The sequence below is a fragment of the Aotus nancymaae genome, unplaced genomic scaffold (assembly GCF_030222135.1).
Source record: "Aotus nancymaae isolate 86718 unplaced genomic scaffold, 86718_ANA_hifiasm-v0.15.2.pri h1tg000021l, whole genome shotgun sequence".
Taxonomy (NCBI): Eukaryota; Metazoa; Chordata; class Mammalia; order Primates; family Aotidae; genus Aotus; species Aotus nancymaae.
In genome coordinates, this window is record NW_026988433.1 from 4788147 (window position 1) to 4799089 (window position 10943).

The window sequence follows — 10943 nt, forward strand, 5'->3', positions numbered from 1 at the left end:
GCGATTCTGCTGTCACCTTCCACTTCCAGTTTCTCTTTAGAGCCAGTGACTGGTTGCTGTGGTCTTGGGTTCTGGCATGTCTGAAATCGAGAGGACTTGTAATGTGGCTGCACCCTTCAGCAGGGCACACGCGTGAGTGCCATTCACTGTGGCCCCTCCCAGGTGAGTGCCAAGGGGAAGGGGTTAGGGTATGCACAAAAGGCTAGTCATGGTGTGCAGGTGGAGAGTTTGCATCAGAACTGGTTTTGCATTATGGATATAGTGTCTTCATTAGATTATGTGTTGATCTGGGTGGCCTGAGGGCCTGGCTAATGGAGATGATGGTGGGGGGATGCTGAGGCCCTTTCAAATATCCCTTTACCACTCCCTCTCCCTCCCCGCAGGAGCTTCCCTCACCTATATCCCTGGCCAGACATATACGCACTGAAGTTTGCCACCTTCAACCCACGTATCAGATTGAAGTTGGCTGGTCCTTGTTTTGGCCAGTCTCACTAATCAAAAATGTTGAAGAGGTTTCTAAATGTGATACAGTACTAAGTGTAATAATAAATTAGAAAGAGTGGCCTGGTCCTAAAACCCTTGTTAAGGAATGGGCAAAGCAAAACATGTGGCCACCCAGTGGGTAAACCATCTGCAGGATAAATTTTTGAAAATCGGCTCAATGTTTAATGTGTCGTTAGTTTAGAGACAGTAAAGAAAAATCAAGGTCAGCAGCCTTTTCTATGCCACACGTCATCTCTTGGGATATCATTTTGTCTAGTACACAATTCAGTACTTAGTATATTCACAAAGTCGTGCAACCATCGCCACTACCTAATTTTAGCATGTGTTTGTCACCCCAAAAAGAAACCCCAAACCCACTGGCTGTCCCTCCCCACATGCCATCTCCCGTTGTCCTAGCAATCACTAAGCTGCTTTCTGTCTCTAAGGATATGCCTATTCTAGACATTGCATATAAATGGAGTCGAGTAATACGTGACCTTCTGTGTCTGGCTTTTTGTTTTTCACTTAGCATCATACTTTTAAGGTTCATCCATATTGCAGCATTTATCAGTAGTGTATTCCTTTTATGGCTGAATAATATATCATTGCATGCAAATATCACATTTTGCTCATTTGTTCGTCAGCTGATCTGTGCATACAGGGATATATTATTCAGCCATCAAAAGGAAAGCTGTTGTGAGCATTTATGTATTTTGTAATCGTGTATATTTCTTGCATAAGTAGGAAACTCACTTCTGAGGATCCATGACTGGCTTTCGTCCATGAGGGCAGGCGTGATCCGTGAATCCCACCTGTCACCCTCCCGTGGGAATCTGTGACGCTGCCCTTTGCCCTGAGCTGCTTAGAAACTTAGGTTTAGTCTGCAATGGATTAACCTCCCAAAGTCCTTTTAAAAGGGGTGAAAGCCACTTTCTTTTTTAAGAGACAGGGTCCCACTATGTTGCCCAGGCTGGACTTGAACTCCTGGATTCACACAATCCTCCTACCTTAGCCTCCAGAGTAGCTGGGACTACAGGAAAAAACCAGTCTTTCAACTCCACCTGAATTTCCTTCACATACAGTGAGATTCTAGAAATGAATCCACCTATAAACCTCATCCTGTTTGGAAAAATAATACTTCTCTCAGTATTCTTGCATAAATCATAGCACATTTCTTCAAAGACTTTCTTCCCTGCACCCACTCCTCATCCTTTTTGTTTATTGGAACGTGGTGAGGCCATACGTGGCTGTTAAGCACATGCAGCATGGTGTTGGCTTGGTTGGCGGAGAGTTAGTTACTAATAAAATGACTGGGCCTCATCCAGCAGTCAAAGCAGGACGGAACTAATGAACCAGGAGGCCCCATACCCCACGGCTAGGGCTGAGAGCTGTGGCTGAGAGCAGCTCCTTGCTCTCTTATTTTGTGAGTGCACCGCTGCAAAGCAAGGGCTATTAAAGACTGCATGCGTGCCATAGAATAGTCTGTCTTTCGTTCCGTCTTTATTCTTGAGGGAGGACTACCTCCTTATTTCACAGTGTTTTACTTAAAAAAAAAAAATCTCTTAGGATTTATGTCCCGAAGGCTCCATTATCAGTCCTGACATACAAAACCTACCCAGCAAAGGAGAGAGAAGCAATGTAAATTGCTCTTCTATTTTCAGTTATGTTTGAGGACCATCACAAGGCCCACATGCCACAGACTATCCAGATATCTATGTTCTCTGCAAATCAAGGGTGTAGGCTCATGTTGTCAGCCAGGGTGATTTTGTCCTCCAGAGAACAGCTGGCGATGCCTGGAGACATTTTGGTTGTCAGAACTGGAGCAGAGGTGGAGGTGCTCCTGGACTTGATCTGTTGAGTAGAATCCAAGGATCTGCCCAGTACCCTACCATGCACCAGGCAGCCCGACAAAAAAGAATTATCTGGCCCAAAATGCCGACAATATTGAGGTTGAGAAACCCTGGCGTAGACTAAGCCAGTCCCTATGCTAAGCATCTCTCTTCATTGCATTGCGACATGGGGATGTGTCTATTTACTGTGCATAAATTCATGTTAGTAGCAGAGTATAATCTCCCAGTCAGGAACGAGGCTTTATGACTCTCTTAGCATCCCTTATGCGGGGTTCAGAATTAGTTACAAGTAGAGAACAAATCCCTTCCATGTCTCTGAATCACATTTTTCAATTAAGCGAGCCTACTTTAAATTGGAGAGGATGAATGATCACCACCTTTGCTCTTTAAGTGTCTTACCGACAAGGCCAAAGGTTCACGCCCCATCCCCCAGTTCTTCGCTTTAATCGCCTGCAGGGTCAAGACCGACCTACTTACTTATAACCTGCAAGTTGAGTCAAACACACACTGATTTTGACTGCAGAGTGCTTCTGTGAGCTAGTGTAAGCTAGGCTTCGGGAGGCAGTCATGGGGAAGTCGTACCATCCTCAGCATCCTGAGGTGTTCAGGGGCACGGAGGTACACTGAGGTGGCAGTGGGAATTTTCAGAACTGACGACCTCCATTGTCAATATATCTTAAACATCCTTGGAAAAGTAAATGATGCCTGTGTTTTCTCTAAGGAATCCTGATCTGTATTTCAATAAAACTCAGTCAGTTATGAAAGAAAAGATCCATGAAAAGGAATGTTTATGAAATAGGTTTGATATTAGGCATTTGATTTTGCGTTTATTCAGTAAATGTTTACTGGGGCTTTATTTTGTGCTAAGTCATACACCAAGGGCTGGGGATACAGCAGTGAGTAGAGAGATGGAAAAAGGACTTACCCTTATGAGCCGACACACTTGTAAGTACTTGTAAAACCTATCTGTATATCTGTTCTTCATTTATGTTGGTAATTATTTTATTCTTTTCTTTTTCTTTTTTTTTTTTTTTAAGACTGAGTCTTGCTCTGTTACCCAGGCTAGAGTGCAGTGGCACAATCTCGGCTCACTGCAACCTCTGCCTCCTGGGTTCAAGCAATTCTCCTGCCTCAGCCTCACAAGTAGGTGGGATTACAGGCATGTGCCACCACCGCGCCTAGCTAATTTTTGTATTTTTAGTAGAAATGGGGTTTCACTATCTTGGTGAGGCTGGTCTCGAACTTCTGACCTCGTGATCCACCCACCTTGGTCTCTCAAAGTGCCAAGATTGCAGGCCTGAGTCACCGTGCCCAGTCTTACTTTTTATTTTCTAAAATAGGCTTCCAAAATAACATTATAGCTACAAGAAACAAAGATTCCATCTTCCACACCTTGACTTTTGAGTCTCATGAACCAATCTGATTATAAAGCAAGGGTTGCCTTTGAATTTACTTTGTGGAGTTGCACACAAAATCCAGTCTGCTTCTTTTCGCTCACAGAAGAGTGTCCTTTGTGAAAATGATCTTGCAAAGAGGTTCATGCCAAGTTTCCATGTATGCTATTAGTCCCATAAAACTTCCCAAGAAGTCCAAGCCCTCTCCAAATGTCGCAGCTTTGTCAGGGACGCCACTGTGCAAAGAGTGACTGGAGCAAGTCCTTGGGTTTCACCCTGAGGAGAGACCATTCAGGGTCTCCTGCATGTCCCCCATGAATTTCCCAATAGAAAAGATCCAGCGACGGACCTTGGTGATCCCACATTCTGTGTCCTGGGTGGATGTCTCCTGTGATCTAACCAGCAGCCATAGTGAAGGCAGCTGAAGAGAGGCGGATGATATATACACCACATGTTCTTTATGAGTTGATTCCACATCTCTGCAATTAGCTATGGGTACACAGGGGCGTACAGAGTGGTAGAATGGACATTAGACTCGGAAGTGGAGAGGGCAAGAGGCAGTTGTGGGATGAAAAATTACCTACTGGGTATAATGTACGCTAGTTTGGTGACAGGTGCACGAAAATCCCAGACTTCACCACCGTGTATTTCATTTCTATAACCAAAATCCACGTGTACTCCTAAAGCTACCGCAATGCAAAAATACAGTGTTGGTTCCCAAACTTCACTATTATTGCCACATCTGTGTACATCCTCTTATACTATTTGCTTCTTGAATATTTTTTCCTTGAAACAATGATTTTAAGCATTAAAGCACATTTGAATTAAATTAAAATTATAATACATTATCTAGAAAGGGAAAACCTGCCTCTCCCACAGGCTTTCCATCACAGGAATGGCAGCTCTGAGCTTCATCCCCAACATCCTGACGCTCTGTGTCTCCTTCACACAGGGTGCCCACAAATCTCATCAGTCCTACCTTTAAAATTCATCCAGAATCTGCACACTCATTCACACCTCTACTGCTGCTGTCCTCATCTAAGTCTCTCTTCTCTCACCTAGATTACTGTTATACATAAAAATAAGTTACATCGTGACATTCCTTATTCAAAGCCGTCCAGTCATCCCCATCTCACCTGGAACAAAAGTCAAGTCCTTACAATGGCTCATAAAGTCCTGAGTGATGTGAGTCCCGGCTCCCCCCAACTAAGCTCACCTCCCCCTACCTCTCCTATCTTCCATTCTGTTTCAGCCACATTTGTCTCTTTGCTGTTCCTGAGACAAACCAAGCAAGCAACCCCAGGACCTTTGCACATTTCCCTGCCAAGACCATGCTTGATTCAAATATCACTTTTTCAGCAAAGCCTGCTTTGACTGCCAGCTTATTTAAATTGCATTTTCAGCACTTTTCATTCTTCCTCCCTTGTTTATTTTTTTCCTAAGCCACTCATCACTATCCATCATATTCACTTGGTAATTTTGATTGTTATTATTATTTTGAGACAGAGTTTTGCTCTTGTCACCCAGGCTGGAGATCAGTGGTGTGATCTTGGCTCACTGCAACCTCTGCCTCCCAGATTCAAGCCATTCTCCTGCCTTAGCCTCCCGAGTAGCTGGGATTACAGGTGCCCACCACCATGCCCAGCTACTTTTCTTTTTTGTGTGTATTTGTAGTAGAGATGGGGTTTCACTATGTTGGTCAGGCTGGTCTTGAACTCCTGACCTCAGGTGATCCACCCGCCTTGGCCTCCCAAAGTGCTGGGATTACAGGTGTGAGCCACCACACTCAGTCCACTTTTGATTATGTTTATCCTCCTCCACTAGGGCATAAGCTTCACACAGGCAGGAAGTTTTGCCTGTTTTATTCAATGCTATATAACAATGCCTGGCAAATGGGCAGGGCTCAATACATATTAATTGAGACAATATTTACCAAGTGAATGAAAAAAATATTGTATCCACAGTGGAAATGGAAAACCACTGTTTGTTTTGTATTTGGGCTATCAAAAGAAAATAACTATAAATATAAACAATGAAAACAGAACAAAATTTTAAAATTCCAGCTAGAAAAGGAGGCTTGGAAACAGTGACCTGTCTTTGTTCCAAAAAAGCAAGATTAGTAGGTGCTCCCAGAATGTTAGAGGTATGCTGACAGAGCACAAGACTTTTCCTTGTAGCATTAGAAGTGAATGACAACAGAACACAAAGCTGTGTACACTCTGCAATTCCATGGCGCTTAGCATCTAGCATTGTGCATTTCTTGTACCCAGCTGTGAGCCGACATATGGAAGAGCTCCTGCCCATCCTGGAGAGTCTGCCATTCATAAAGCTCATGTTATGCAGGATGGAATTCGAGGGACTGTCTTTACCTGCTGGCTGAGGCTAAGCTCTTTGATGGCCTCTCAGATGTTGTCCACCTTAAGGTAGATGGTGCCCAAATACCAATGGTTTCTTGACAAATACCAGACTCAGAAAGAGGGGCGTGCCTGCAGCCTTGGGGGCTGTGTGAACTATGCCCTTTGGCTGTGTCACTTCTTGGCATGCATACACATTTTTATTATTTTTATCTTGCCTACCAGAATGTAAGCTTCACTGGGGCAGAGTTTTGTCTGTTTCATTCACTGCTGTAGAACAGTGCCTGGCAAATGGCCAGGGTTGGACACCTGCACATTGAATTGATGATACAGAAACACACAACATATCTGAGGTCCTGGAAAGATGGCATCTCTGCACTGGAAGGAAGTTCTCTGTACTCCCTAAAAACACAGGAGAAGCAAACCGAGCCCATCTTTTCCTAACAGACACGCAGAGAGACTCAGGCAGGTGTTCTAATGAACTAATTATTCCAACTGAACTTCCTTGCCTTTGGAAATATCTTCAGTCACAGATAAGCTGGAAAGAGATAAGGTGCCCTAAAACCAACATTCTGATCTAAATGTGCTTTAGTTTGGTTAGTAACGTTATGCCAATGCCAGTTTCCCAGTGTCAATATTGCACTATGGCTATATAAGGTGTTACCACCAGTGGAAGCTGGGAGAGGGGTCTATGGGAAATCACTGTATAATTTTTGCAACTTCTTACAAATTGATAATTATTTAAAAACATAAAAGCTTAATTTTTTTAAAGAAGTACCTTCAATCATGTTAGGGAAACAGGAGAATTGGAGAGAGGCAGAGAGAGAGGGATGAAGAAAAGGAGAGAAACAGAGAGACTCCACACAGAGCAAAATTCCATTTGACACACTGTCGCCTGCAGATCATTTTGGCAACTCGAATTAAGGCAAGGCTCTGAAATGTGTATACCATCCATAATGTCCCCTTTTTAATAGTGAAATTCCATCTTCAGAGTAAGAATGAACCTCAAAGATGGGTCTCCAGATGATTTATTTGTTCCCTATTCATTGAATTCTGACATGCCTGAGACACAAGGACATGCGTTAGCACCTGTGTTTGGGGAACGTTTTCTGCTCAGACTTTCTCATGAGCAATTGCTTTTAGTCCTTAGGAAATTTGCTTCAAATTTAAAATCTGAGGTAAGGAAATCTGTAACACATGCCGTATCTTGGTGAACAGGGGGCGAGGGGGATCTTCTCTCCCCAGGACTTTGATCTGTGATTGGAAAGATCAGAAGGAAGGAAAAACAGCTGCTGCACTTGACGCCATCAAGCAGTGCCATTAAATGTGACTAAGTCTCACACCCCAGGACCACGCCATCAGTACCCTCTGTGCTACAAGTGCTTCTGTCATTACACAAAGACACCGCTCTTTAAACAAAATCGTAGTACGATGGGAATAATACAGTTTTGAGAATAAACTTTGGAGTTGTTTTACACAACACACAATGTCCTTTTACTGCGAAGGTAGAATTCAATGCTTATTGAAGGTTTGATGGATGCTTAAAAACAGCCCTGTTAGTAATATTCAATATTGACAGAGAACTTTCAGTGCACCAGACACTGTTATGAGCAATTTGCAAATAAATATTAGCCCACTGAAAGGAGACAACCCCATGGGAGCAGGTACTGTAATTACATCTGCTTTAGAGAGGAGGAAACTGAGGCATGCAGAGGTTAGTCTGTAAGTAGAAGAGACAGGATCAGAATTGAGGTCAGCTGGTTGGAAGACCTTTGTTTACCACCACCATGCCTATCTTTGTGATGAAAAATTCAGAAAACGGATGCTCCTCTCTGAAGAGCCTGGCTAAAGCATCCCTTTCGGATACAGCTGGAAGGTTGTGCACCTTAGACCTAGGGACCCAAGTGGCTTGGCTCATGCTCACCCTGGTGACACTGGAGCCTGCATTTCTGAAGACAGAAGTTAACCAAGTGCAAGGGGGAAAATGATCACTCTAAAATTTTACAACTACTTAGCATGCCATTAGTTCCCTGGTCTTTCTGTCTCCAGCTTCCAAAGCCAGGGATAGATGCAGTTATTTCATGATTGATCTGAAACTCAGGGGGCAAAGGGCTCACCAAAAATTAAACTCAGACCTCCCAGAGCAGTATCTCTTCGAATCCAAGCCAGGCAGAAGCAAACCCAATATCCAGGTCCTTTTATCTGAAATATTGGCTCTCATGGCCCCACAGTGACAATGTCATGATACTTTCAATAAGCCGCCGATTCACCGACAGTGAGACCTGTCCCTCCCCACCATGATGTCAGCAGGTCCCTCACGGACCACCAAGGTTCACAACGCAAATGCAATGAGAGTCCCTCGTACAGTAAATCTCATAAAAGGTGTAGGATTTCATGACGTTGCTGAAAGGGATGTCATAACAGTCCTCCAAGCATGTCCAAAAAACACTGGCAAAATTAGTCCACTTAAAAATCGAAAGGAAAAATAATGGTAATGACAAGATGCATACTTCAGAAGACAATTACTTGAATCTGAAGGAGTAAGACGAGAAACTAATGGAAATCTCTGAACCTTTTTGTAAATGAAGAAACAAAAACAAGCAGAACAAAAAAAAACCCTTAAAAATAAGCATCCTCATGTTCATATGACAAAAGGTAAACAGAAACAAAATACGGAGTGATATCCTATCATTCTTGCTTGCAAATATTTTTTGAGGCAACTCATTCAAAATGTGATTAAGGCTATATTCTAGCAAGAACCAAAGCACAGCCACAATTACAACCTACCTCCTTCTTAACTATAACAGAAAAAAACCTTAATCTTTATCCCATTTTTTTTAAACATATTTCAAACAAACAACTTTTTCACTATTATGACATTCTAGTCCACATTTTAAGAGGATTTGGTTTAAGTGAATTTTGCCCCAGTATTAATTATCCTCAGGAAATACGTGCTCCTGTACCAAATTTTAGAATCGTTATGCAGAGTGAAGAGCAGCCCTGTGACAGCTTTGACGCCGCTGTCTGCCGAACCCGCAGTGGTGAAAGCAGGTGGATTATTCTGCCGCTTTGTTTATTTGCTTTACAAGATGGAATACCTTTGCTGAAGAGTTTAGTGCCGGGCATGTTCGCTTAATTATTGCTAAGCTACACCCATGCACTAAGGCCTCCCAGACACTAACTGGCAACAGTTAACCCCACCTAATTAAGAAAAAGGGTACTATGCTTGGCTCTTTTCATATATACACCCAAGGTGAGACGTCATCAGTCTGCTGCCTTCTCTTGGGCTTCCTGAACACGGACTTTCAATCATGCAACTCAAATGGTATCGCATCAAAGCAACCACAGCAGAAGCAGTCTCCAGGTGTGAGGATAATGGAAGGTCTAGAGGGAGGATTACACTCGTCTTGCTCCTTTTGGATATAAATTCTGCCCGCCCTTTGCCTCTTCTTCCCTCCATAACCCACAGTGTAAGCAGCGCTGTTGAGAGCATGTGGGCAGGTGCATAACCTGGCATCCCCTGCTAATGCTCACAGGCCCCTGAAGGTGGTAAAAATCGATGCTTCCTGAATATCTATCTGCCAAAGGTAGTGAAAATTGACGCTTTCTGAATATCTATCTGCCAAAGGTAGTGAAAATTGACGCTTCCTGAATATCTATCTGCCAAAGGTAGTGAAAATCGACGCTTCCTGAATATCTATCTGCCAAGCGTGGAACCCAATCTCACACCAGGCATGCCAAAGATGAGCAGGGGCAGGCACGGGCACCTACCTCAAGATGAAGAAGTCCACGGAGGAATTGCTGGAGATGGTGACATAGGCCGTGACCACGTCTCCCTGCTTGACCGGCCTGGAGGGCAGCCAGACGACCACGTTACCATCCAGACGCAGCTCGCTGAGCTGGGCGCTGTCCTGGGCCCGGTGAAGGCGGACGGTGCCGATCCTCTGCAGGTGGGACGTGGGTTCCTCCAGCGTGTCCTTTCCTGGACGGATGGCGTTGCCCTTCCTGAGGTCACCCCCGGCACAGTTCCCTCGCTCGTTTCCTGGGTGCACGGTGTAGTAGAGCTCCACGGGGGTCCCCTCCGGCGGGTCCACGGGCCTCCTCCTCCCGGCCACCGCCGTCGGGGCGCTGAACCAGCTGGACAGGAGCTCCAGCTCGGCCACACACAGCCCCAGGTCCCCCTGCAGCCGGCAGCTGCCCCGCACCTCTCTGGTCTCTCGGAAAGCAAAGACCCTCAGGCACGGCAGCTTCTCCCCGGCGCTGCGGTCGTCCCAGTCCCTGCCCACGACGTGGAACAGAACCTGCACTTTGGGCCGGCTCAGGTAGACTTGATCCCTCAGGATGTGGGCTTTCAGTTTCCAGTCGAAACTAAACTTACTGGTTGGACCTAAAAAGTTTGAAGTCAGCATCAAGTCCAGAGGCACAACCTTCTCCACGGAAAAGGGCCCATAGCTGGCATTCAGTACTGGGAGCTGCTTGGTTTTGTAGGTAAAGAAGGATTCCACCCGGGCCCGCAGGCTGGAGTTCCGCAGCAGGTCCTGGTTGGCCTCCTTCAGGAAGAAGGAGGTCTCTGCTCTGAGGATGTGGTAGCTCACGGGGAGGTAAGGTGGCAGCGAGGAGAATCTCTGCATGTTGTCTGTGACCCCGTGACCCTCTATCACTAAAAGGGGAAAAAGAAAGAAAAAGACGAACACGGGATTATTAATAGGCTCCTCATTAGCTGTTAGGTCTGTAAGTCATTTAGAAATGAGGGATAGAAATTCGGAAGTCCGCTTGGCTAGAATTTTTATATTCTTTCTGGAATAAGTCATTAAACGATTCTACATGGGCCACGAATTATGCATATACTTATATTAGGTTGA

The 10943-nt window shown here is 44.7% G+C and overlaps 1 protein-coding gene across 1 annotated transcript in view; it reads right to left on the minus strand.

Annotated features, from left to right (window-relative positions):
- Positions 1–10735, minus strand: part of TMEM132C (transmembrane protein 132C) — a 280537-nt gene extending 269802 nt beyond the window's left edge. The window contains exon 1 of the mRNA XM_021668938.2: positions 9853–10735. Coding sequence (XP_021524613.2) covers positions 9853–10712 — 860 coding nt within the window. The 5' untranslated portion in view covers positions 10713–10735. The remainder of the gene's footprint in view (positions 1–9852) is intronic.
- Between the last annotated feature and the right edge of the window lie 208 nt (positions 10736–10943).